Here is a 26,375-nt window from a genome sequence, read left to right on the forward strand (position 1 = left end):
CGCACTTTAGCGGATCTGAGTCGAGGGAGCAGTAAGGGCGCGCGGCTTGGCAGACACGGCCGAAACGCCCGCCTTCTTCTCGAAAAGCTTCCAGAACTTGAGGTTCTCGTCGGCCGACGCAGTAGCCAACGTCTGGCCGTCGGGGCTGAGGCAGCTGAAGAGGATGCGCTGCTCGTGGGCTGGAATCTCAATGTTCTTGACCAGCGTGGGGTACGACCAGACCGAGAGCGCGTTGTTGGGGAAACCGCCTGTGCTGACGAGCTCCTTGTAGTGAGTCGCCCACCTGATGCTGGTGACCTGGCTACCCGTGTCGATCGAGTTCAGACGAGCGCCAGTGGTCGAGTTCCAGAAGTGGATCTGCCTGTCGTTGGATCCACCGCCCGTGGCAAGAAGGTTGAGCTGCCAAGGGCACCAAGCAAGCGCCTTGACGGCCGCGTGGTGGTTGGTCTTGGTGTGCTTGGGCTCCGTCAAGCTACGGGCATCCCAGATGTTGACGAGGTTGTCGTTGCCGCCGCTCGCAAGCATCTGGCCGTCAGAGCGCCACTCCAGACCGCAGACCTCGTGGCTGTGGCCCGTCAGCTCGGCGACATTGTGGTCAGCGACGCGGACGTCGTGGTTGATGATGAGACCCGAGCGGTCGCCCGTCGACAGCAGGTGCTTGTTCCAACCCATGACACCGACGCGCGACTGGTGGCCGTGCATGCTGCGGAGCTTGGTGCCATCCTCGACATCCCAGATCTGAACCTCGCCATTGTCGAGGCCGGCAGCGACGTAGGCGCCGTCGCCGCTCCACTTGACCGAAGTGACATACGTGTCGTCGGCAGTCTCGAAGAGAGAGTTGACCGAGCCAGAGTCAGCGGACCAGATGTAGACGGCGCGCTCGAGAGCCACGGCGACTTGGTTGCCGGCGGACCAATCAAGGAGGTTAAGGTAGTAGTCGTCCACAATGCTGGGGGCATCGAGCACCTTCTCGGGGGCCGAGGCAATGCGGCGGCGAAGCTGGCCGCCGACCGACTTGAGCGGACGGTTGTACTGCGCACGCAGGTCCACAGGCTTGGTCGACTGCGGCGCGGCGGGCTTGAACTCGAGAATGCGCGAGCCGATGTTCATGTCGCAGGCTTGAGCAAGAGAGTCCTGGTAGGCCACGGTTCTGGGAGAGGGCTTCTTGACCGTCTCTTCCTCGTCCTCGTCGTCCAGGTTGACGCGGCCCAGGGCCAGGGTCAGGTCGTCGTCGGGCGCGCTGGAGCCGAAGATGTTGAGGTCGTTGGCAGCAGAGGCCAGAACGGCAGAGCCCTCGGCAGTGCTTTCCCTCGAGGCCGGGCGGCTGTTCTCTCCGCGCTTGGATATCCTCGCTACGTTGACGTTGTCGATGGCCTCGGTGGTGAGGCGTTGGGGAATGAAGCGGTCGGTGGGGTTGCGAGGCACGCGGAGGGTCGACTTCTGCGGGCGCGACTTGACCGTCGAAGACGACTTCTTGGTCTTCTTGCCGGTTGCAGTGACCGGAGTGGGGTTGCCGGATCCCGTAAGGGCAAAGTCGGAGACGCCAAGGTCTATCTTCTTGCTCTTGGGGGAGTCGCGAGCGATGTTGGACTTGGGGATGTTGGACGCCTGGCGGCTCCGCGACGAGGCGAGCGGCGAGGGGATGTGAATGGAGTCGTGCTTGTCTTCCTGCAAGACCAGCTTGCGGATGGGAGTCTGGGGCGACTCGTTGCGGGCGCGGGTCTGTCTCTTGATGCCAACCGGTGTAGAGGGTGAGCTCATCACCAGGGGACAGGCCATGGCGTATTAGGTGCTGAGTTGGATAACTTTTGTTGTAGTTTTGGGTATGCTGATGCTGGAATGCGACGCTGAAAGGCGCAGAGAGGCTTTTGGGATTTTGAAGGGTAGCGGCGGGTGTGTTTGGACTGTAGATGGCAGATGATGGGATGGAGGAGCAGCGAGGCAGAGGGCGAGGACGGCGGGCGTTTTTATTTCGCCCTTTCGGGAACTCTGTTTGGCAGTTGGCCGAGCAACGCCGCCCGTCCCTGCAGCGACGTCCCACAGCTCCTGCGCGGGCAGGCGGCCCGATGACGGAAATCACGTGCGCCCCGCCCAGGAGTAACCTCCGGGCGCGCCTTCTCCCGCGGGCCTGAGAGTGCGGAAGCGGAAGCTGGCGACTGCACTGGGGCGGCTACGCACGCTTAGTAACACGCTTGCGCCGCCGTTGCAGCAAATCTGCAAGAACGCGCATGCAGCTGCCTCGACCTCGGCCCTAGACGCCGCCTTTACCTCCGGCGATCAGGTACTTCATCCCCGGCCTCGCACTCTCGTCTGTGAGCTGCTCCATCGCCCTCGCCATTGCGGCAGGGCTGCGCTACTTGCCGGTGTGGCGGCCGTCACGAGAGCCAGCGGTGCGGTTCTTGTAGCCGACCCTGGCCAAGGGGAAGGCAATCAATCCCCTTCGGCCGCTCCGCCCTGTGCGTTGCCGCCGCCCACTCTAACAATACTCTGTACCCACCCGTGCCATGCAGCCGCCCTGCAGCTGGAGAAAAATCGTCGCCGCCTCGCCGAGTTAGGCTGTGATTGTCAATCGTCGGATTCCAGCATGAGCGCACCATGCTCTGTATGTCCGACTGCGCACAGGCCCCGCCGGAAGTAGATGACCATCCTCTTACAGGAATCGTGTTAATGCTGAGCTAGCTCTTCTCCAAAGCTTGTTTGAGCCCAACTTCGTCATGCTCGGCTCCTCTCGGTGATTTGAGCCATGCTGGTGGGACTGCGAGGGCAGCCACATAAAGCGCTGCTGCTGCACTCGCCCGCACTGCGCCTGTCATCGTCCCGCACTCCGACCCGCTGTCGCAAAATCGCCAACGCCTCAAATCCCCAGAGTTCCCTAGTATTACAGCTATGTACAGCCGCATGTCGAAGATTACATCTACCGCCAGTCCAAGTCCCTTTGCTCCTCCTGCACCCAAAGTAAACCCACCCTACTCCGAAAGCCCACGTCCTTCCACCGAGTGATATCTGTGGCCTTGGTCTGCACATGGCCGAATCCGATCATTTGGTAGTCCCAAAACGGCAAAGTCGAGTCAGATGCGTCTCCCACCCATGTCGCTGCAGTCAGGACCCATGATCGCCATCAATCACGCGAGACGGCTGCTGCCGGGCTTGGGACCCCAACCAGACACTTCCAGGACCGAGCAGCATCGGTTGGAGCCGAGGCCACTTGCGTGAATCGCTCAGGACAAGAAGACTACCGCCCGAAGAGAATGTCTGGTGCATCCCGATTTGGCCGGCTCCGATCGGGCGCTGATTCCAGCCGGAAAGGTACCATCCGGTCAGCTACCGACAAGGCGTTCGAAACGAAAGACCCAGTGCATGGGGAATATTCAACGAGGGGTTTCTCAAGGACTTGAGTTCCCCCATTGCAACAGAAAATGCTGAAAGAGCTCCGAGTCGGACAGCAAAGACCCGCACAAGTATTCCTTATGCAGGCACTAGCCAAGGCCCTCAAGCTCCGACGACGCAGCTTCATCTTGATGAGCCGTTTCATCATGATGCATGAGGGATGCAGCGGGGTTCCACGGTCCTGCAGTGGAGCCTAATGCAGAAAAATCCTGCATGTATTGAAGCTCCACCCTTGGCTCTCTCTCTCTCGCACTGCCCAGGAGCTGTCACATTGCTACTGATGCTGGTACGGGTACGGCATGCCATGGAGGTATCCGGGAGGGTAGCCCGATGGACCGCCAATATTGGGAGGCTGCTGAGGAACCGGCCACTGCTGTGGTTCATGTTGCATGTACTCGTCGTAGGGAAGTACACTCTTGTCCCATACATCCTAACCCCCTGTCAGTGATACACTCTTAGAGAGATGGGACGCGATACCGACTCACCCAGTTGATGTCAAACGGTGGCATCTCCAACATGCCCTCGAGAGGAATAGGTTCAACAGGAGCTACACTGTAGCCCTGAGTGGCGACCGGTGCTGCTGTCTGCGCAGGCAAGTACGCGATCCCAGGGCCGTTGGATGGGACGACCGGCGGCTGACTGTATTGCTGGGGAAGTGTAGTGACTGCATACGTTAGCCAGTTGCTCGTACGGCGACCTCGAACCGGGTACAGACATTGCTGAGGCATCTCCCCGTTCACGCGCTCCTGTTGCATGCCAAACTCTGCTGGAGTCGCCTTCAGCTTCGCCAGGATATGACGGAAAGCTCTGGCAGCTTTTTTGGTGTCATTGGCATCGATCAAATTGTCCCCGTAAGAATCCCAGATGTGTGTCGCGTTTTCCAGAGCCCTGAACATTTCTGCACACGAGAACGGCCCTTCGCAATAGCTTTCGGAGTCTTGCATCCTCTTTTCGCGATTCAGGTTGATTTCCAGGCAAAGTAGCATGGCGGCAAGGAGGAAGTCGTGGCTTGTCAAGGACCCGTAGTACCAACTACAACGCACCAGAAGACCCCCAGGCTGGCATGCCCGGTAAATCATGGCTTGCAGCTCAAGAAGTGCCAAGGATGCCTCCAGACACGCTTTTCTCGAATGCTCATAGCGAGAATCGTTGTGTGCCTTTGCCAGATAGGTGCGGTGCAGGACACAGCGCGTCTTTTGGTACAGGAGTTCCAAGTTCAATCGGTTCATGATGACATCTGGCGTCTCACCCGCCGATTCCTCCAAAGGCTTCATCTTGTAAGCCAATGGCATCTCCGAGTGGATTTCCTCCAGCTTTTGGTCCAAATCCATGATCTCGGGGTAAGTCGGCGGTGTGACCGAGTGTGCCGCATCAGCTGCGGGAGCAAAGACAGAGAGAAGTTTTGCCTTTGCAATCGTGTATAGAATGATGGTTAACTCAGAGTCAGGCCTCTCCGGGGGCAAGTCCGTCATGTCTGGCGACAGATCTTCGCTGTGAAGGTTGCGGGGCAGCCTCGTGTCGCTTTGGAATCCTCGGGCGATCGAAGGCATGCCCAGAGAGAAGCCCAGCAGAACATCCAAGCCGTAAATGAGGTACCAGGTCCGCCTCCGCATCTCGCCATGGAACGGACTGATGCCATAGTGGCTCGGGTCTCTGTGGTAACCCATTCTCAGGGCTATTCGAATGACGGTCCCGAAGATGTGCCAAACATCCGTCGGACTTCCTCCACCCCGGCTGCCGGAAAGGAATTCGGCCGCGGCGTAGAGCATCACCGTCTCCAATGACCACGGCTTCGGTCTGGAAAAGTCGCCGAGCACGGCAGCAGACGCACAGAGGTCGTGGTATTTCGCCGCTTGCTTGAGGACTGCTTCTGGCGATTGAGGGTGCATTCCGCTGGTGGGCACGCGCAAAGAGAAGATGGAGGACAGACATAGAATGCCGTACATGAGGGCAATCCAGATGGTTGGCGCGGCCGACGGGTTCTGCCAGTGGCGCTCGTACTCGAGCCGGAAGGACGGCTCATGGAACATGACGGAGGTTGGATCTCCGCCCCGAAGGTAAAGGAGGACAAGCCTGTCGACGTCGGCCTTCGGGGGCAAGTTCTGCAGGAGTTCTCGCTTGCTCAATGGCTTGGGCGAGCCGACAATGAGCGTGTGGCGGTGGGGGAGCTCCGTGTCCTGCTCGCTCTCGGGCTTCTCCGACTCCTGCTCGTCCTCTTCCTCCAGGGCCAGGAAGCTTTTCACCTCTTTGATCTGGTGGTAGATTAGCGTCGCGCTCGGGCCGGCGGACGGGTGCAGGCAGGCTTACATCGTTCAGGACGGTCATCCAGTGGGAGCCGCCCATGTAGGTGGTTTCCTCGTCGCTGATCTTTAGGGCGCCGAAGGCGCTAGGGAAGCTGAGATCATCGTCGCCGGAGCTAGAGTGGGTTTTCGGGCCGTCGGAGGCGGTAGGGTGTTCAGGAGAGGGCTGATCGGGAGTAGGCAGGCGGCGCGAGGAGGATTGCTGAGGGTCCTGGGGGTTGAGAGCTAGCGCGCGCGGGTCCTTGCCGTTCATCAGATCGACAACGAGGCTCTCGAGGTGGCGGATGCGGCCGCGCATGTCCTTGGCCTTGCGGGTGCGGTCCTTGGGCGGGGGCGGCACATAGGTGCAGTGAGCCTCGCGCGAGCGCTTCACGCACTGGTCGCAGGCCGGGTGCTGGCGGTTGCATTTGAGCTTGCCTTGGCGGCACGGAATGCATGAGAGCTGCGGGCGCACCCGCGTCACCTTGGTGGGCGGCGGCTCGAAGTGCAGGATGCGAGCGGTGTCGTCGCCCATAGTCGACTCCTTAAGTAGCCGAGCGGATGGGACGGAAGGCGCGATTGACTCCGAGCGGCACCCTCGGCTGACAGGCGACACAACTCTCTCCACTCGGGACGAGGAACAGGCTCGTGCAAGGCAAACGCAATATCGAGGGAAGGTTGTTCCCGTCCTGGCGTTGTGAGAATAAGCGGCCCGCGGATCGGGCTCCGCGTTTCCACGTGCGCGCGATGCCACCCCTGCCTCCTCTGTCGCTTCCAGTCCGGCCGCTAACTGCGAACTGCGCCGCCAGCCCAAGCCACGACCAGCGCCTGTCGCCGCCCCGTCCACCTGAGAAGGCTGAACCCCGAGCTGAAGAGCGCTGAACCCCCGCCGACATGTCGCGCCCGCTCTCCGCTCTGCCCGCCTACGCTCCACATGGCTGCGTCGCCGACACGGCCCGCGAGCCACTGCCCTGGCCCTGAGCCCGCCCTGCCTCGTCAGTCCTCGCCGCTGCTCGAGCCCCTGCAGCACCACCTTGCCGGCCCGTCGCCCGACCAGCCCGCCGGGTTCCAGCTGCCAAGCTATGCATACCAGCTCCATGTCGACAGCGCCCCCGTCCTCTCCGACGCCGATTCCGCCCTGGGCTCGGCGGGCCCCGACTCCACAACCACCTCGCTCAACTCCGAGGTCGTCGACTATCGCTACGAGCATGGCCGTCGCTACCACTCTTTCAGGGAAGGCGCCTATTGGCTGCCCAATGACCAAGACGAGGCCGACCGCCTCGACCTCCAGCATCGTGTCTGGCGCCTGTCTCTTGACGGCGCCCTGCACGCCGCCCCAGTTCCGCCCAATGTGCACCAAGTCCTCGACGTCGGAACCGGCTCTGGCCTGTGGGCCATAGAATTCGCCGACGAGAATCCCTCTGCCCACGTCACAGGCACCGATTTGTCTGCCATCCAGCCCGAGTGGGTATGCGGACCCTGCGGGTAGGGCCATCCCACTGGGCGTGGCTGATTTGGTGTAGGTACCACCGAACGTGACCTTTCTTGTTGACGATGCGGAGAGCGACTGGGACATTGACGGCAGGAAATTCGACTTCATACACGCTCGAATGCTCTGTCTCGGCATGCACAACTGGCGGCGCTTCATCGAACAATGCTACTGCCACTTGAAGCCCGGCGGCTGGCTCGAGCTGCAAGAGGGACAGCTGCCTACGAGATGCGATGATGCCAGCGTGACAAGGGATGATCCATTGCAAAACTGGTCGATTCTGGTGCATGAGGCAGCCGCCAAGTGCGGCCTTGACACAATGGCCAGCGACAAGTTCCCCCAGCAGTTAAGGGACCAAGGCTTTGAAAATATAAATGAACAAGTCGTCAAATGGGCCGTCGGGGCTTGGCCGAAGGGCCAGAAGCAGAAGATGCTTGGGCGGTGGACGTTCGAGAACTTGGGCCGGGGCCTCCAGGGAATAAGCCTGGCGCTCCTGACCAAGGTTCTTGGCTGGTCGAAAGAAGCGGTTGAGCTCTTTCTTGTCAACGTACGACAAGACATGAGTAATCGTGAGAAGCATTACTACTGGCAGATGTGGGGGTCCAAGGCATCTTCATGCAAATGTCGCTGACAGGGTCCTAGGACTGTTCACTACGCGCAGAAGCCGCACAGCGATGATTCCTAACGGCACAGGGCTCATCGGCACCGTTGCAACAGCAGGGGCTATCGCTCGAAATTGTGTCTTAGTCCACGAGGTTGCTTCGCCCAGCACTGCAACGTAACTGCGGGAGCACATACATCGTACACTTCCGTTAATGTCGTTTTGCAATTACTCCTTTGTAATGTTGGCTACTTCGTTTTTCAGCCTTCTAATCTAGCGCACGCCATTCTCTATTTCCCGTTAAGGGTTTTACATCATCATAATAGCCGACTAGGCACCATCATTCTAATATCTGCTAAATCCTTCAATTATGCGCGTTATTTGCCGACGACGTTAACTGTATCTTATGTGACCTGTACCCACATGCTTCATTCGATATGCCAATCATGTTCTTACCATATAGGGTGTAAGCTCTTCGATGTACGCCAGGCAGCTTCGCGGGCAGAGTTACTGCCATATCCATGGATCAAGCCTATGGGGCTTTTCAACCACCCACTCTTATGTCCGCATGCTCATCACATAAACAACTCGATTTAAAAACGGCCAACGTTCATTATTTCTTCGGTGTTTCTCTCCAGTGTATGGCGTTTCACTTCAGAACGGCGTAGGTGGCAAGGCATTGTTTTGTCTGGAACAATCTCTGGCATACAGTATACGTTCCCTCTTGAACATGGGAGTGTTGACGTTCTTGCTGCTGACAGGTCTTGTTTCATGCAGGCAACCGTTGACGGCCACCTACCGAAAATTCGCGTACTTCATAGAGTCATGGCGTACGGTGCTCATCACGCTACTATTAACCGCCATTGTGTAAGCGCCGAGAAGTACGGCGCTTTCAATTCGTCTCTGCAATTTCCGTCACCGTCGAGGGTCTTTTTCCCTTGAAGGAGGTCGTCGAGAGACGTCAGGCCAAGCGAACCGGAGTTGGAGTGAGCAAACGCCAAAGATACATGTCAAGAGGCTGACTGATGCATAGGACAGGCGTGTCTCGTGCAAGACCATCTATCAGGCCAGTCAACTGTGGGTTTGCAGGCATCGAGGAGACGGAAAGAAGCAGCTGATGGTTTCCAGGGTCGCCTTGTACCGCGGACATGGACCAGGTCCAGAGGAAGGCACGGAAAACACACAAATGGTAGCAGAACCCCCTGGTCGCGCAGGAGCCATGGCGAAAAAGATGCTAAGGGCTTCTCGTGTCGGATACAGCACTGTGTGCAAGAGCACATCACGCCAGCGCTGCATCAACCTCGGCCACGTTGCCAAATGCAGCGCCGCGGGCTGCAAGTTCTGGTTCAACATCCGTGAGGGTTGCAACGTGCACCCTTACAAAGACAGCTTCAACCAGCACGTGGATCCCCACGCACCGCGGGCGAAAGGGAAACCAAAGCAGGACAAGCATGGGGGGCATGTCACGCATTGTGATCCGCTGAAGTTCGCGCCCGCTGGCGGGTTCAATGAAAAGGGACGTCGGTTGTCGGAAAGAGCAACAAGAAGCTGAAGCAAGGCTGGGCAAGCATGACGAGGAATGTTCCAGAAACGTTACCAAGTCGGGAAGCTGGTTGCAGCGCTGGCTCTCTGCAGACACACAGCCGGAATCGGGGCACTAGATAGACATGTTCGGGCATGCCGGCATGCCAGCGGGGCGTTGGTGCGGTGCGCTGGTGACAGGAGCAACAGAGTTGGTGGTGTTGTGCAGGCGGGGGGGAGATGGAGGTCCAGGACGCTATGCCGGATTTGGCTGATAAGGCCCGAGGGGCGGCGATAAGGGCCGAGCTTGGGAATCCGGGGTGCTGCTGTGCGAGCTATAACAACGCCGCTCGCTCCCATGTCTTCGCCCTCGCCCCTCGTGTCTTGTGTGTTCCCGGTCTGACGGCCGCCAGTCTTCCCTGCGATCATGGACTCGCTTCCGGACGAGCTCATTCTCTACGTCGCACCTTGCAAGTGAATTCCCACCCTCCTGCTGCCCCACGCGGGATTGACATGAGCTGCATCGCTGACGAGGAAGCCCAGTCCTCGAGCCTCTTGACATCATCAGCCTCCAGTCCGTGTCCCGCCGCTTCCTCCGAGTCTTCCGGGACGATCGCCTCTGGAAAGCAACATGCTACCAGCACTCCCGCGCCGAGGCCATCCGCCGCCGCCAGCAGCTCCTCTCGCACATGACCCCTCACATGGCCCAGCTTGCCAGTGCTGTGCAAGAGAGGAGGTCGGCATCCGGCGTGCACGATCCAGGTGCTCCCAACGCCGAAATGGTTGCCCACAGGCTGGCCGTTGCTCAGCGCGAGCGCGCCTTTGCCAATTGGGACCCCTCGTACCCGGACGAGAAGATCAGCTTCTACGAGGAGTTCATTGCACGCCATGCTCCTGTCCAGATGAGCTGGCTGCAGCAGGCACACCATGGCTCGGGCGACCAGAAGGAGCCTGCCGAGGCGACCGGCCTCGGTCTCTACTACGACGAGGGCACCCAGATGGCCGACAAGGTATTCGCGCCGCTGGACGACGGCAGCATCGGCGTCTGGGACATCAGCGCCCGGGAAAGACGCGCATCTGATACCAAGCAAGGAGCCATGGTTGACAGGACCGAGCCCGGGCTCCTGGCCGGACGTGCACCCCTCGCCGAGAGCAAGGCCGTCATGACCGAAACAGGCGCGGTCGAGTGCGTGAGCATCGACAACAGGCAGAACAAAGGCTACTTTGCCGTCCTCAACGTCCTCAAAGAGGTCGACCTCGATACGCTTCAAGTCGTCTCTGAATCGAAGTATCCTTTTCCAATCACGACCGTGTCAGAGGCACGCCACCCAACCCCAGTCACCGTAGGAACCAACATGACGATTCATCTGCATGACCCGCGTCAACAGCAGTCTTCAGATGACTCCAACCTGCAGCTCCGCTGTGAACTGATTGCAGGCACTCCGCCGAAGGATAGCTTCCGCGATATCCTGCTCGGAAATGTCCCTCAGAAGCATGCCACACTGTCCCAGCCCGGTCCGCTGTCAATTCTTCACTTACCTGACCGCGAGTGGGATGGGAACGGTGACATTTGGGTGGCCGGCCGTTTCACCAGCCTCTTGAACTACGACAGACGCTTCTTTCCGCGCCTTCGGGGCACTGTTCACTCCGGTGCTCGCCTGTCTTCCATGGCACTCATCCATCATCCCTTTATCCCGCGCAATCTTGGTTTCCATAGCATGTACTTGGACAACACGCCGCACAAGGATCCATCAGTTACCGGCCATACCATAATCGCAGCTGGCGAATACAAAGGCAAAGGTGCCCTCGAGCTCTTCGGGCTCTCTCCCGACCCACGCCACACCATCCTCTCCAGCGACACTGGCTCCGCTGTGCGGAACCGGGGTGCCTGCATTCAGAACCGGCAGACAGCCTCATCCTCAAAGCTTCTCAGCGTGACTACGCACGGGGCACGCCTGGTATACAGCGACGGTGACGGCAACGTGAAATGGATGGAGCGCGATGGCTTTACCCCCATCCGGTCGTTCAACATTAACCCTGACCGCTCAGACTCATCCAACCAATCACAGGCTCCGCGAGACGATGGTCCCTTCGACGTCGGCACACTCTTCTCGGCACCATCTCAGCAGCATGGCGAGGGCGACATTGTCCAGAAGCTGGTCCCTACGCTCTGCCGTAGCACCGTGGACAGCGCGCACAGTGCCGAGCTGAACAAGGACGATCTTGTTGTCTGGACGGGCGATGGGCGCATCGGCCTCTTGGGCTTTGGAACGCGTCCGCTGTTTGAACAAGGTGATTTTGAGGAGAGGATGGAGAGTGCCGAGGAGCTGGCGAGGCTGAAGAGAGAGCACGAGTACGGCCGGACGATGAGGAGGGCATTGGAGAAGCAGGCGGCAGATGTGCGATTCGTGAGGGGGTTGGGTTTGGGGAGCAGAAGCTCCTGGTGAGAAGTAGGGCAATTAGTCGAGATAATCGGTAAAGATGATGCGGGGCTGCGAGCGATGAAGGTGGATGATGGCGTGTATGGGCTGAACGAGCGAGACTTACGATACCTCATGTACAGAAACCTCGGTTTGAATTACTACGTCTATTCTCATCCTTGTCTCGCCGATCTCGCATAACCAAGTTTTGGACGTCTTGCCTGGCTATCGCTAATGGACCGGATTAGCTCACCGACGCGGCACGCGACACCTTTCCCGACACCCTTCGAGCTCATAGTTTAGCTGGCTCAGGGACGGACCATCCCTCAGCCACGTTCGTCATAGCCGCAACACTATGCAGATGACATGCGTTGATTGTGTACTGCACTCTACTACTCATGTAAGCAGTGGAATCATGTGTCTGAGCATATTCGCACAATGGCACTACTCGCATCTACGTCTGGAGATTCGCTCCAACTGCCCATGGATGATGATACTAGCATCCCTGCGTGGGCCACACAAGGATCAGATCATCTGCAACCCGCTAGGTATGCCACGGGGAACTTACCCAAAACTCCATGATGCGGAACAGGATCGACATCTTCTGGCGTCCTCAATCAACCTCATACGTACCAAACGATGAATCGGTGGCGGACGACAGGCTTATGATCCCCCACGCCCCGTCTCTTCTCGCTCCAGGCGCGGGAGCTCACAACAACACCAGGGGTCGGGGTTCCTGTCTCCCCCCAGTCCTCCCCATGCAAGGACCTGATTCATGCCGCGATCAAATAACCGGGGCCGTGGTCGTTCGGCCATGCCAACCAGCTTCGTGGATCACGTTACCTGCATGTTCCCGCTTCCTTCACACGCATATCAGGCGTCGAAGATCGTCGCCGCCGCAAAAAGCATTTCGCGATGACGAGCAAATCGGCCAGCGGTCTCTACTTGCCCCGCTTTTTCTCTCTCCATCTCTCTCACACGCACGTTTCTGTCTGTTCCCACAAATCTCATTCCTCGTCACTACTCACTCCGTTTGCCACTACTTCCCTTTCGCCCGGCGACCCAGTCAGTCGGCGCTTATAAGCAGGAGCGTCTTTTATGCCTTTTTCAGGATTCCCGCGCCCCTGAATCGCGGGGACTAGCGCTCGTGGGACCGTTCCCCGCGTGCGATGGATTACGGGCGGGGTGCCGGCAGTGTATTGGTTGATGATTGTTAGTTTTGCGGCCGGCCGGCCGGCCTGCCTGTTGGGGGATTGGCGTGTGTGATTGGGATGGATGAATGCGTTGGGGGGGGGGGGGCGTCGATTACGACTCTGTGGCGGCGATAATGGCGATGGGAGTTTCGGCGCTACACGATGATGACGGAAAGTCAAAGAAAGGGCGGGAATGAATCCGATGCGATGTGATACCTAGTGATGATGGCGTTGGGCTCTTTTGCCATGCTTGTGCTGTACGTTCGTTAACGGTCCCGCTCGGCGAAGTAGCAGACATGTGGCCTTGACTCCTTTGGTTTCCCATGTCTCGCGCGACTCCATATTTAATGGGTAGGGCTTGACGGCTTTTTCCTTTGTTTGGTACGGTAGTGCCGAGAAAGGAAAGGTGATTGACGTCCTTGCACCAAAAGATGCACGCTATCGGTATCGTCTCCAACACCGTTTGTTCATCGCCCCTCGATTCGAGACCAACCTTGTCGTAATGCAGGAGATTGTCGTCGACGATGGCAGGGCTGAGGCTCGAATCGTGTATACGACCGAAACTCAACCCTCAAGCCCGTATCGAAGCGATAGTTTATTCATTTGCACTTGTCCGGGTAGTAGCGTTTGATTTTACGTTGGCTTCAGGATAGCGCGAAAGAATGGGAACAAATGCCCCACTAATCCGACTACTTCCTCAGTCCCGCACGTGCTGGCCTGCCCTTGGTCTTGCCATCTGCCAGCCGGAGATTTTGCTCGTGTTACACAATCCCCAAACCATTGGTCTCAAACGCGGGACGACTAAAGCCACGTGGGTCCCGCGTCCGGTTCCTCTCACTGGCTTTTTTGTGGAGTCGATGCAGCCAATAACACGCGGCACGACTGATAGAGGACTGGAGCGGAAAAGGGAAGAGACAGAGAGGAGTGAAAAAAAAAAGGAGTAAAAAAGGTACCTCTTGCGTACCGCACATACTAAGGTCGCGCACTACTGCAGCAACAGCGCCGATCATCTTCAACACACGCACACACCCGCTCACCCACACGCGGGACGGATAAAGGGAGAAAGAGAGAGAAAGAGAGAGAGAGAGAGAGAGAGAGAGAGAGAGGAGGGGAAGACGGCGCACGGCACGGCAGCTAGCAGTAAAGAGTACAAGTGAGCCAGGTGGGCATGCAGCCAGATGCGGGCGAACAGGCGGCGGCGGCGGACGCGCGGATCAACAATTGATGGGTGGTAAGCAACGGCGAGAACCGTTGTTGGTGCAGCCAAAACGCCACCGCACTTGCATCTTGCAGTAGTCCTAAACGCGCCTGCAGTGGTGCGGGATCGCCGGCGGTGCGCCACCTCGCGCCATTGGACCAATGCTTGTCGAGAGCTGAAGGGGGGGGGAGGAACGGGAAAGAAACCGTCAAAGGCAGACAGGCGCCAGGATTGATCCTGGCTGCAACCATGAGCGCTGGCGGCGGCGTCGGCTCGTCCGGGTTTGAAAGGCGTAGCACGGTTGGCGCTAGCTTGGGAATGCCCGGGACGATGTCATGTTGACCTATCAGTTTCACGTGTGTGTGGGGCACGCAATCTTCCTCCCAGACGGCAGTAGCTGTGCACCTACCTGTATGTCCAGCATCCCGCCTATAAAGACACGGCCATGCGGGGAGATGAAGCAGGCGCGGCCCCGCTAGATTGAATGCCTACGAAACGTGCCTGGCGCTGCAACAGCATCCTCGAGGAACAGCAGCAAGAAGGGGGCACCCCCGCTCGACTGTTCTCCAGCGACAGCGCTTAGCGTGGAATAGGACCGATCGTGTGCAGCAAACCGTCGCCAAACATGGCGCGCCGAGAAGTCAATGTTGCAAGAACAAGTTGCGTCTGGAGCCTTCATGATGCGGGCCGGATCCGGAGCCCATGTCCTGTAGATAATAGGTACGATCGACATGTGCTGCGAGTCCTTTGGTAGCGCACCTGCCGACCACCACCACCGTCCGGTTGTTGTTAGATCAAACACTCACGTCCAGCATCGGAGATCGTGTCGATACACCAAGGCAGAAGTAGTCCTGCAGCCCATCGATCGGCCCGCATCGGGCAACGCTCTAGTGGGAGCGCAACGCCGACCTCTTGGCCCTTCTTGCCACCTGTGTGATGCAACCCGCCCGCTTCCGGAGCGGAGTCTCGGCCACCGCCGACGGGCGTTTTCACCACCGGCCCTCTGCCTGCCATGTTCCCAAGGAAAAAGAAAAGAAAAAAAGGACGCTATTTCCAGGAACCGCGTCACCTAGTCCTTCGGCCGTACAATGTTAGCTAATAATAACAAGATGCTTGCAGCCCTGCAAAGAGCCTCCTGCGTCCTTGGTCCTTGGTCGGGAGCCTAAAAAAGGAGTCGGATCGGAATTGTTAGCCGCTCGGCAGATTCGACTTCGCGTCAGCTGGAGTGTGACGTTCGCTGACGAGTCCATGCTCTTGATGGAGCGTCACCATCGACGTTCCACCCTAGTTGAGCCAAACATAGCGGCCCTGGCAATGCGATTCCTGAGACCTTCGGAGATTGCAACCGGAAGCCCAGCTGCTGGCGCTGCATGATTGAAGAGCGAAGGTATTGCGGCCCGAACCTTGCACCGTGCCCGGCCTGGGCCGAGCTCAAGCACCCGTCGTGTGCGATCTGGAGGTGAGAGGGATAATAACTTGGAAGGAAAGACGGCAAGAAAAAAAGGGTGGGAAGAATATAGCCCGCCGAATTGATTTTGTACTCTGTTCAGTGAGAACCGTGTGAAACGAGAAGCAGGAAAAGGAAACTTTTTTGTTTTTCGATACCCAGCGCGGCAAAACGAAGTATTAAACGCCTGACCGAACTTCGAGGGCATAGCAAGAGCAGAATTTCATCCCACCATCCCACGCCATATTTGTGTCGCAAAAAAGGGGTGTGTCATGACAGACCAAGAAAAATGACAGCGTCGTCCGCCTCGTAAGCGACTGACGCGCAGTCTCTCCGTGCGCGAAGACGAGCCGAGAGGTATAGAGAAATGAACAAAGCAAGTACGCATGGCAAAAATTCCACTCCACGCAATGCAAACTCATGACAGCGCAAGCCAAGGTGCGTCCGCGGAGAGGATCGAACCAGAAGGGGGAATCTGTGAAGGGTGAAGGCCCAATGAAAAATGGACAACGCTTGCACGCAGCCTCAATTTCCTGTCCTCTCCTTGAAGAATCGAAGAGGAATCCAACCGGCCATTCTATGCGCAGAACTGCGTCTCAAAAACGAAAGGAAACGAGAAAAACAATCAACATCGAGCCTTCTATATGGACGAAGCAACGCCTCGCAAAATCAATTCGATTCGAAAGCATCCGTGAAGCGTGGGGAATATGAGTCGTGGCACGCCTCGTCTCGCGAGGCACATGCCTGTGACGACGTCTCGTGCCGCCGGAATGGACGTCGTCGTATTGGTCGAGTCAGGCGCGTTGCTCAGAACATGCCGTCGCCCATCCCTGCCATCCCTGCGCCGGCAACGTTGACGTTCATGCCTTGCAGGTTCGCGGCGTTGAGCAGGTTCATCGCATTGAGCTTGAGGTCCGGGTTGCACGGCGGAGAGTGCGCGCGGTGGTACTTCAGCCCGTTGAGGTTCTTGTACCGCTTGCCGCATGTCTCGCAACGGTACGGCTTTTCCTTCTCCATGCCGACGGTGCCAGGATATGGCACGGAAGTCTCCGGATCGACAATCGAAAAGGTGCCGTCGGCGTTTTCCTTGAGTTGCTGGTTTTGGTGTCCGTGCTGTGCAGGAATCCGAGCGTTAGTCAATGGGGATCATTCAATTTTTTTGTCATCAGGAGCCCGTCACTCACCTGCTTGTGGTACTTCAGCCCGTTCTGGTTCTTGTAAGCCTTTTCGCACCCAATCACCGGGCATTTGAACGGCTTGATCTCCTCGCTGGGGAAAACGCCACCGTTCGCCATAATCAGCTGCTGTGCCCGCATCTGCTTGGCGAGCTCGCTGTCCGTGCCAAGCTTTCCTTGCCGTAGCGCATATTGCAGTTGCTGTGGCGTCAGACCTCCGCCTTGCTTGCTGTACAGCCGCTTAGCCGGCTGATCTATTGTGCCGTCGAAGCCGTCGTAGCCGTTTGCGTTGAAGCCCATGTTTCCAAACTCCATGTTGTTGCCCTGCATCATCTGCGCGTTCATGCCCATGGGCAGCCCGCCAAAGTAGTTGCCGAGGTCCTGGTCAAACTCGCCGGGAGTGCCCGGCACCGACGAATCCGGCGTTCTCTGCGACTGCCCAGCACCGCCAAGCGTCGGCGTGTTGACTGAGGAAACGGTGGGGTTGTTTTGCAGAGGGAAGTTGGGATGGTTGGTGTTGGGCGTCGTCGGCGTCGATGTCCTGAAGGCCTGGTTTTGGACATTGTTTGCAAGGTTAATGTTCAGCTGCGGCTGCCGGTCGTTGTTCTGGCCAAACTGCGGCGGTTGCGAGCTGAACTGCGAGGGCGGTCCACCCATCGGCGTCTGCGGGTCATCCATCTCCATATCCTCCAGCGTGTCCATATCTTGCACGGTCGAGAGCTGGCTCTTGTTGAAGCCATTGCTTGTGAACTGCTGGTTTTGAAACTGCTGGGGCCTGAAGCCGTTCTGCTGCTGGGGCATTTGCTGGTTTTCAGCCTGCTGGGGGTTGATTCCGCCGGCGGAAGTGATGGAATTCCGTCCGCCATTGCTGAAGCCGCTCTGGCCGGATATCGATGGCCTCTGCATGGTTGCCGACGGTGCGGCGTGGCACTCTTCGAAGTGCTGCAGCAGTTCGTGCAGTGAATCGAGCGTGAGACCGCAGCAGTTGAAGTCCTTCATGAAATTCGCCTCCATCTTTGGCAGATACGACGAGGAATGGAAGGAGGGAGAGCGTCCAAAGGCGTATGGAGACGTACCAGCCATCACGATACTGTTAGGCACGAATCAGTTGAGTCAATCGTCGAAAACGGATGGATGGGGAAGGGAATGCCGGGGAAGCGGCCCCTAAAAATGCCTATGACGTAGTCGGGCCAGGCCACTCCAATTCACCCATTTCTGGGTAGGTCACGCAGCTTCGGAAATTGGGAGGAGAGTCGGAATGGTGGGGGTGGGGGGGAGGACATGGGGACACATACTCGTCTCGGATCCAGCTGCCAACGGAGACACCGCCCCAGCTCATGCCGTTTAGCAGGCTGCCGGCAGTAGTGCTTTCTCGCCGCGGGCGATCCTTCATGGATATGGGGCGAGCGCCAGTGCCATAGTATGAGCCAATGTGGCTGATGGAGTCTTGCCGGCCGCCTATGCTTAGGCGAGCATCATTGCCACTCCTCGGGGCCGAGGTCGGCGTGGCTATGGGCTGGGCTGCAGCTCCCTGAAGAGCAGCGCTGAGGGTTGATGTCTGATTCCGCGGCGAGGTCGAGTTCTGCCGGGACGTGGCAATGTCCACGGGGCCGTCGATGGCCGCCATCTGTGCCGCACGGTGGGTTGGCTGGTGGTGCGAAAACAGTTGCTGCCCGATCCGGAGAGGCGGAGGCGGAGGCGATGCGGGAAGCAGCGGGAGCGTGCAGTCGGCGAGGTGGTCAAACAATATGTCCGCGTCCAGCTCGAGCGGGTCGGAGTGCTGGAGGTGGTCGGGCTGGGCCCAAGGCGTGCGTTGGCAGGAGAAGTGGCGGTCCTTCTCCTTCGTGGGTGGGCCAGAGGCGGGCTCGGGGTGGCGGAAGACGGGAGTGGTGACGGGAGTGGGGTCGAGGGTGCTCTCGCGGTCGCGGTCGTCGGCGGAGGACGAGTTGGGGCAGTTGGGGAGAGGAGGAGGCGTCTGTAGGGAAGCCAGCTTCTCGGTGGAGCGGCGGGCAGCGGTTATGTCAATCGGCGCGCCAGGCTCGGCGTGTGGGATCGGCTCAGTCGGTGGAGCCGCTGGATCGAACCAAGCAGGTGGAACGCGGCGCTGGGCAGTGGCAGGATGCGCGAGCCAGGCCAAATTAACGGAGTGGATGCGGACGGCGAGGGTGGGCGCGGTTAGGTAACTAAGGCGACGGCGCTGAGCAGCGGAACGGTTGACTCGCCAGGCGCTATGATGCAGTCGGCCAATGGCGGCCGGAGCTAGCAGGGCTCAAGTCGGCTGCGGGCTGGCGGCGCTGGGTACGAGACGTGTCGCGGCGAGCGGCGAGCGGTGCTGGGCTTGGGGGCGGAACGCTCGCGCATGTGACGGGTCGGGCGCCGGGCGAGCTGAAGCGGATGCTGGGTGCTGGCTGAGGTGCAGGCAGGCGAGGCACGATGCCCAGCAGCGGCAGCAGCAGCGGCAGCGGCAGCATTAATCACTGCTCCGCCATCCCTTCGGCCCTTTGCTGGCGGGCGTCGCGCGCGCCACAGTAGCGCAGCAGGGCTACCGTTACTGGCGGCAGCCTTCTCGAAGCTCGCCGGAGGGGACTAGATGGGGCCGGGCCACACGTGGAGACGGATCTGTCCTGGCCGGCGTGGTGCGTGGTGCGTGGTGCTGCGGCAAGGCAGCGCAACCACCCCTCGCGTCGTGACCTCATGGCCTGCGTGTGAATGAGTCGCCCGCCTGAGCATGCGCAAGACGATCCACGGCTTCTGCGCCAGCCTCCGCCCGCCTCCTCCACGTCGTCACCGCGCAAGCGAGCCGGACCCTGACGAGGAGCTTCCTCGGCCAGGCGCACGACCGCTGCGTCGTTTCAGCCAGTGGGGCTGCCGGACTTCTCTCCACTGCCTGGCGACGAGGCCACAGCCCGCGAGCCCGTGAGCCCGTGAGCCCGTGAGCCCGTGAGCCCGTGAGCCCGTGAGCCCACGGCCGCGAGCCCACGGCCGCGAGCCCACAGGCCACGGCCACACGGCGGCCGCGCAGACGACCGCCGGACGGGAACCCTTCCCCAGAGGGCCAAGGACCCGTTTCCCGCCAGGCCCATGGCGCAATGGCCTGCTGGAACCTTTTTGTTCCTGCCCGGCCCTACGGCCAAACGCCAGGCGCGCTGCGCTTCTCAGACGCGGCCTGCGATCGGCCAAGCCAGCGTCGTCTCTTGTGGGTGCGCATGCGAGTGCTTGGTCCACCGTGATGATCGCCCTCGGCCGTGCCTGATGCTGTGCTGTGTCACGCCGCAGGGCCGCCGCCCGTCACCGACCGCCGCCTGCATGCGGAGGCTCGTCGCCGTCCAAATTTCCATGGAGCCCGCCGGAGCGCGCCATGCGCCCGGCCGCATGCTGATGAAGGCGCGTCCTGCCTCCGCCCTGCCTCGCAAGTCCCAATCGCCGCTGCCGACGCCGGCGCGCTCCCGTCTGGCTCAACAGAGCCACAGAGCCACGGCTCCACGGCCGGTCGCCCAGGGCGGTCGGCGCTGAACGGCCACTTACCCTGGTTCGTCACGGGGCACGTGCTGCATCCCACACGCCGGCCTTCGACGACTAGCTCTCTGATTACTGATTCCGTATTGTCATGTCGAGCCTCGCGAGTCGCCAATAAGCAGTACCGCTCGTTCTTCAGCCTCGCCAGCGCGCCAGCACGGCCCCAAACAGCCGCCGCAGTAAGCTGCCGGGCGGCTATTGTATAACGCGGTGCGGATGCGCCAGCCCACTAAAATGGTCCCTGAAAACCCAACCCCGGCGCTGGCGACAAGCTCTACCAGAGATCCAGCCTAGCCCGCTCAACAACCATGCGAAGAGCCTCATGGTGGTCCCGGCCCTTTGGCCGTCCACCCATCCCGGTGAGCCCGCCTTCCAGTTTGGGCTGCCAACGCAGCTCCGCAAATAATCCCCGTTACCTGGCAACACCTTCCTGTGCGTAATACATGTCGGGCTCGTATTTCCGGTTGCATATCCAGCATGTCCCGCATATCCCGCCTGTCCTGCTGCGCTGCCGCTGCTCGCGGCGACCTCAGCCCTCCGCTTCCATCTCGTACGCATTCGACTTGTGTTTCGGCGTGAACTTGAACGTTTCAGGCGCCTTGCCGAGGAACATCTCGCTGATTTTGATCCAGTCCTTGTAGTTGTCCGACGCCATCAGCGTCTCCAGTTCGTCGCGGCCCTTGAAGGCTGGCGCCCGGTCCTGGATGTTCGGCGGCAGATGCTCCAGCAGCCCGATCGGCGTGTATCGGCAAGTGAAGCTGAGCCATTCCATCAGGAAGCGACGAGTCGTGCCGACTCCCATCTCGTCAGACCCCCACGTCTCCAGCCCGTACTTGACGAACTTCTCGATGTACGCCAACCGCTCAGATGACCGCTTATCGAGGTACTGGTCCTGCTCGATTTCTTCGAAGATCCACGGCTTGATAAGCGCCCCGCGCGCTACCATGACGGAATCGACCTTGTGCTCGTTTATGGCCCTGTAGTAGTCGACGTGTGAGTAACAGTCGCCGTTGCCAACAAAGTACACTTTGCCGCCATTAGGCAGGTGCCGCGCATCGACGTCCGACGCCGTGTCAATCACTGCAGCTCTTTCGCCATTGAGTCGGTTAATCAGCGCCGCCACCTCTGAGATGTATCCCCAATCGGCCGATCTGGTGTAGCGTTGTTGGCGACTCCGACCATGCAGCGTGATGGCAGCCACGCCGCAAGGACCTTCTCCAGATTTGCGGGCTTCCGCGGTGCCGAGAACCAGCCTCTGGACCAGCTTCTCCGCAGTAGGCTCGTTGTCCTTGACTCCCATGCGGATCTTGACCGTAATAGGGATGTTCTCGGAGACGGCGTTCATGCCGCGCAGCATCTTGTCAAGCTTTCCGTGCGCGTCAAGCAGGGCAGATCCGGCGCCCTGCCGGTATACGAGGTCAATCGGACAGCCGCAGTTGAGGTCGATAGCCCGAAGGTGGGGTGCCAGCGCGGTCAGGACCTCGACCGTCTTGAGCGCAATCCACGGCTTGTTCCCCGCAACCTGGGCGCCAAACTTGAGGTCCTTGCTGTTGTCATATCCAGCGACGACGTCACTCTTGCCGAGGAACCTGGGTGGCGTAGCTTCCGACTCATGAGCTTTGATCAAAGCCCACTCGCTTTTAGCTCCTTGAACCAACGGCATGCCCATCGCCATCTCGGACCAGGTAACCTGAGCACCGAGGTCGACACACAGACGCCTAAACGGGAGATTGCCCTGGGTTGTCAGGGGAGCTAGGACGGGAGTTTCCGGGCCATAGTAAATCCGGCGCTTCTCTGACGGCAGAAACGGAGGCTCTTTGTACTGTGCTCTGTTGTCCTCTTTGGCGTCTTTGGCCTCGGCGTCACCGGCAGGTGCGGGCTCCTTCTTCCTCGTTTCCTCGTTGAATTGGTTCAGGTACTCCAAGTAAGCGTCGGCCTTCGGAGTCTTCCTCTTCTTCTTGCCCAGCTCGATCTTCGCTTGCGGGGAAACGACGTTGATGTGGCCCAGCTCGTCGCCCAGCTCGGCCTTTGCCTTATCAGCCCTAGCCTTCCGCTCGGGATCTTCGATGAGGACAAGTTCCTGGCGGCCATCCGGACGCGCCACCTCGTCCGAATGGGTACCCACCAGCCGACATTTCCAGCCAGCGGGGCACCAGCCCCTCACATCCCAGACTGGGCATATGGTGAAGGTCGAGAGATCTCCGTGTTTGCCTTCTTTGAGATACTTGCGGATGTCGTGCTCGTACTTGCACTTGGGGCCGAACTGGCACTCTTTCGGGGAGAATTCGTTGCTGAAGGCCACGGTAGAGCAGAGTGGAAGGGTGTCGCGTTGCTTGAAATGCTCGCGGGCCTTGTTCTGGCCCCTCTCCTTGTCCTTTTTTCCCCTCCTCCCCGTCTTTTGCTCGCCGTCTTGGGCGGCATGCTTGGAGGCTTCAGCAGCGTCATCGTCTGGATCCTTCTGGGCCACGGCACGGCCGTGTCTCAGAGTAGCCGGGTCGATGAGATATCTGACGAGTCATTAGTCTGAGAGGCGTCCAATACCCGTGCCGTAGCCGGTGGACTTACTCAGGCTTGATCGGCGCGACCCCCTTCTGTCTATCACGGCCACTGGATTCCGCTTGACCTACGCACACTACGTTAGAGCAAGTCTTCGATGGGCATTGCGATTTCGATCGCGGATACCTTTGTCTAGTTTCACGCGCTTGGTTGGGGAGCGCTCGAACTCACCTCCCGGAGGCGGGGATGCTGGTTCAGGTAAACCGTGGCGCTCGACCTTCTCAGCCTTGGTTATGGCCGAGTCGCCAGGCAACGGCGGCTGAGGCGGGTGGGCTGGTTCAGTAGTGATGGTTCCAGACGGCGGCGGCACTAATGGGGCCGACTCGTCCACCGGGTTCGGCGGGATGGTTGCCGAGGTGGCCGGCACGGGCTCGGCGGGAGGGATTCCGTCGTCGCCAGCCATTTTGCGAAAAGTGAGGGGACGCGTGACTTGGAATGCAGTGTCGACAGCTCGGTAGGAAATGGTGTTGGCCGAACGAGGCAAGAGGCCTACCGAGACGGCGTGACAAAAGCCGCAACGAGACGGATGGGTTTCCCGGCCCTGGGAACAAGCGGCAGCGCGCGAGTCTCGCTGAGCAGAAGGGTGGTTCTTTGGATGAGGATGATGGAGGATGAGGTTGAGGTGAAAATCTTCGTAGATGCGGAGTCACGTGCAGCGCTATCGCAGCGGGCCAATTGACTGTCGCGGGAAGGCGCAGTCCAAGCGCTGAAACAGGCACGGCTGGCACGGCTGGGGAAATGCAGCTGCACAGCTGCAAGCAAGTAATGCACGTAATGCACCTGGTTCTTCGGCCGGTGGGAGTGGCGAAAGATGTGCAGTCTGCATGGAGGAGCATCCAGAGGGTGCGCTTGGCCCGAGCGCCCGGGCGCGCGCACCTGCCTAGCAACGCCGTGTTTACGCCCCGCCGACTCGTCTTCCCCAACACCACCGCACTCCACGCCAGACCCCAAATGGATCCGCAGAACCTGAAAAGCGCGTCCAGCTATCTCAACAACCTGCTGCTGGCCCGCGGCCTTCTGCGCAATGGCAAGCCCGTCGAGTTTGCCCATCCGTCCAAGGGCGAGGGCGGAAAGCACGAGACAATGGCCCAGATCATCAACCTTGTCCACGACCTGGTCCTGCGCAGAGACGTACGCCTCCCTCCACACTGATGCACTGCCGCCTCCTGATTGTATTTCGTGTCTACAGCGTGAGCAAGAACAGCGCGACTCTCTCAGCCAGGCGTTGCGCGCCGTCCGCGCCGAAAACCAGCAGGCCACTTCCACCCTCGATCGCCTAAAGCAGCGCAACGACGACCTACAGCGCCAATTGGCGCTCGCCCAGTCGTCCGAACGCTCTGCCAAGGCTGCTCTCCGCTCTGCCGAGAGTTCCGCCCGTTCCTTGCGCGAAGAGATGATCCGCCTCAAGGCCACCGTGCAACAAATCCGCACCGCTTGCGCCAACGATGTCCGCAGACGCGACGTACAAATACAGCGCCTGAAATCACACCTCACCGCCCAGCAGAGAGGAAATAAGACGGGCTTGGTCGGCGCCAGCATTACCATCACTCCCGGCTCCGCCGGCAGCGCCTCCACTAGCAGGGCAAGAGACAAAGATGTACCCAGTCTTGAGGATGCAGAGTATAGTCTCAAGCAGGAGACAACCGAGTTCCTGACAGAACTGAGCCAGAGTCTGAGTGATGAGAATGACAATCTCATCGGCTTGGTCAGAAGAACACTTGCAACGTTGAGGGAATTGCAAGGAATGCCAGAACACGGACATGGCGAAGAAGATGGTGAGGACGCGACTATGGCTCATGCTCTCCCTACCTCTTATGATGCTCTGGATACGGACATGGACCACGTACTAGAGCACCTGCAAAACCTTTTGACGAACCCCAATTTCGTGCCCATCTCAGAAGTGGAAACGCGAGAAGAGGAGATTATGAAACTGCGCGACGGCTGGGAGATGATGGAGGCCAGATGGCGCGATGTTGTCACCATGATGCAGGGCTGGAGACAACGCATGATGGACGGAGGTGACACCATCACGCTTGACGAATTACGAATGGGACTTGGGCCAGGTAATATGCTTGCTCCTGTCGAAGAGGAGGAAGAAGAAGAGGAGGAGGAGGAGGATGAGGACGAGGACGAGGACGATGAGGAGGAGGAAGAAGAAGAGGAAATGGAAAGCGAAGTAGACATGGACGATGAGGAGGAATATGACATCGACGAGGAGCCAGCACTTCCTTCTCCTGAAAAGCCAGTACCTGAAAACCGGAATACGGACCTTTTCGACATTAAGCTTAACCCCACACCGCACCACGCTCTTCGAGAATCTGACGGAAACGTGAGATCCCCACGAAAGGTGATTTTCGAGGCCTCGAAGGATAGCCCCCTTGACTATTCTCCCACGGATGAGAACGCCTCCGAAGTCGACCTGATCAAGTCCGGATCCCGAGTTAGCTCCAAGCCGAATTCAAGATCAGGCTCCAAGCCTTCGTCTACCAGTAAACCTCGATCCACACCCAGACAATTGCCGCAGCCCCCGTCCGGAGCGCGCGGCAGACCCACGCCTCGCGAAAGTGGCATCCCACGCAGCGTACGATTTCTCACCCCATCACCCACCACAAGCATTACAGCTCACCCAGCATCATCCCAACAACAACTGATGGCCTCAGAGGCGACACGCTCCACACTCACAGCACCTTAACATACGTTTTCACACCCGGAGACATCTACATAGACTAACTTTGCTTGTCACGCCGCAGACCCGCAAACGCCGCTCCTCCCCTCTATCGCACCAAGACGGGCCATCTCCGAAGCTCACCGTGCAGGAGAAGCTCGCTATCGCAGCACAAGAAGCCGACACAGCAGCAGCTACCGCAAAGGCTGCGGAGGCGGCGGAAGAAGAGGAAGAGAGGAAAGCAGCCAGACGAAAGACCGCCCCGACCGCCGCAGAAAATGCCTTCACCGCCGTCGAAGAAAATGAAAATGTCGACACGCGTTCCAGGCGGGCACCGCGCAGAAGTAACATCAAAGGCCGAGCGAAGCGGAGGAAAAGTACTCTCAGCCCCGAGGAGCTCGAGGCGCTGATGGGGCTGGCTGATTGATGACTCCACTCCCCAATAACGCCAATCACTGATGATTCCCCTTTCGCGATTGCATTGCACGGCGTTCTCGCTTTACCTTTTCCTTCTTTTGTTTTCTGTCTTCCCTTTACTTTATCTGGAAGAAAGCTTCATCTTGGACAAGAGCTTGTATATGGGTGATTGTGAGGGCCTTAAGCGTCCACCACTAATGAATGACGTTTCAACCTTCTTATCTATTGGAAAGCTTCCATCAAGGAAAATAGTGTCCCCCCAGCGTCGGTGATGTAGTTTAACAATGGTAGCATGACTCAACAGTGTCATCGAGGAGTCACGTATCAACCCTCTCCCGATCGGCCGTTTTTGTCTCAAAAACGGGTGTGGCCTGCGTTGGTCACCGAATAGGGTCGCTAAAGAACCCTAGCTCCAGGCGATGTCACATAGAGAGCATTACCATAGTTGAATCAGCATCGTCGTTGCCATCATCATCATCATCGTATAATTTGCTCCCTTTCATCGAAAATC

At 59.0% G+C, this 26,375-nt stretch overlaps 7 protein-coding genes across 7 annotated transcripts; 3 read left to right on the top strand and 4 right to left on the bottom strand.

Annotated features, from left to right (window-relative positions):
• Positions 1-6: 6 nt before the first annotated feature.
• BKCO1_1500060 (cell division cycle protein cdc20) lies at positions 7-1,779 on the bottom strand (the record flags this gene model as incomplete). The annotated part of the gene is made up of 1 exon (XM_020271320.1): positions 7-1,779. The coding sequence occupies one exon, from the start codon at positions 1,777-1,779 to the stop codon at positions 7-9; it is 1,773 nt and encodes a 590-aa protein (XP_020132014.1).
• Positions 1,780-3,661: 1,882 nt separating this feature from the next.
• BKCO1_1500061 (c6 transcription factor) lies at positions 3,662-6,201 on the bottom strand (the record flags this gene model as incomplete). The annotated part of the gene is made up of 4 exons (XM_020271321.1): positions 3,662-3,817; positions 3,873-4,051; positions 4,103-5,639; positions 5,695-6,201. 4 exons carry the CDS (start codon positions 6,199-6,201, stop codon positions 3,662-3,664), a joined length of 2,379 nt encoding a protein of 792 aa, XP_020132013.1.
• A 399-nt stretch (positions 6,202-6,600) lies between these two features.
• Positions 6,601-7,840, top strand: BKCO1_1500062 (s-adenosyl-l-methionine-dependent methyltransferase; the record flags this gene model as incomplete). Its single annotated transcript, XM_020271322.1, has 3 exons — positions 6,601-7,134; positions 7,190-7,749; positions 7,798-7,840. 3 exons carry the CDS (start codon positions 6,601-6,603, stop codon positions 7,838-7,840), a joined length of 1,137 nt encoding a protein of 378 aa, XP_020132012.1.
• Positions 7,841-9,966: 2,126 nt separating this feature from the next.
• On the top strand, positions 9,967-11,724 carry BKCO1_1500063 (f-box domain-containing protein; the record flags this gene model as incomplete). The annotated part of the gene is made up of 1 exon (XM_020271323.1): positions 9,967-11,724. One exon carries the CDS (start codon positions 9,967-9,969, stop codon positions 11,722-11,724), a length of 1,758 nt encoding a protein of 585 aa, XP_020132011.1.
• A 4,618-nt stretch (positions 11,725-16,342) lies between these two features.
• Positions 16,343-19,071, bottom strand: BKCO1_1500064 (c2h2 transcription factor; the record flags this gene model as incomplete). The annotated part of the gene is made up of 4 exons (XM_020271324.1): positions 16,343-16,648; positions 16,720-17,800; positions 18,006-18,938; positions 19,013-19,071. The coding sequence occupies 4 exons, from the start codon at positions 19,069-19,071 to the stop codon at positions 16,343-16,345; spliced, it is 2,379 nt and encodes a 792-aa protein (XP_020132018.1).
• Positions 19,072-20,755: 1,684 nt separating this feature from the next.
• On the bottom strand, positions 20,756-23,185 carry BKCO1_1500065 (trna-dihydrouridine synthase; the record flags this gene model as incomplete). Its single annotated transcript, XM_020271325.1, has 3 exons — positions 20,756-22,733; positions 22,792-22,849; positions 22,909-23,185. 3 exons carry the CDS (start codon positions 23,183-23,185, stop codon positions 20,756-20,758), a joined length of 2,313 nt encoding a protein of 770 aa, XP_020132017.1.
• Positions 23,186-23,733: 548 nt separating this feature from the next.
• BKCO1_1500066 (nima interactive protein) lies at positions 23,734-25,874 on the top strand (the record flags this gene model as incomplete). Its single annotated transcript, XM_020271326.1, has 3 exons — positions 23,734-23,913; positions 23,972-25,363; positions 25,533-25,874. 3 exons carry the CDS (start codon positions 23,734-23,736, stop codon positions 25,872-25,874), a joined length of 1,914 nt encoding a protein of 637 aa, XP_020132016.1.
• Positions 25,875-26,375: the final 501 nt, after the last annotated feature.

Source organism: Diplodia corticola (genome assembly GCF_001883845.1).
Source record: "Diplodia corticola strain CBS 112549 chromosome Unknown scaffold15, whole genome shotgun sequence".
Taxonomy (NCBI): domain Eukaryota; kingdom Fungi; phylum Ascomycota; class Dothideomycetes; order Botryosphaeriales; family Botryosphaeriaceae; genus Diplodia; species Diplodia corticola.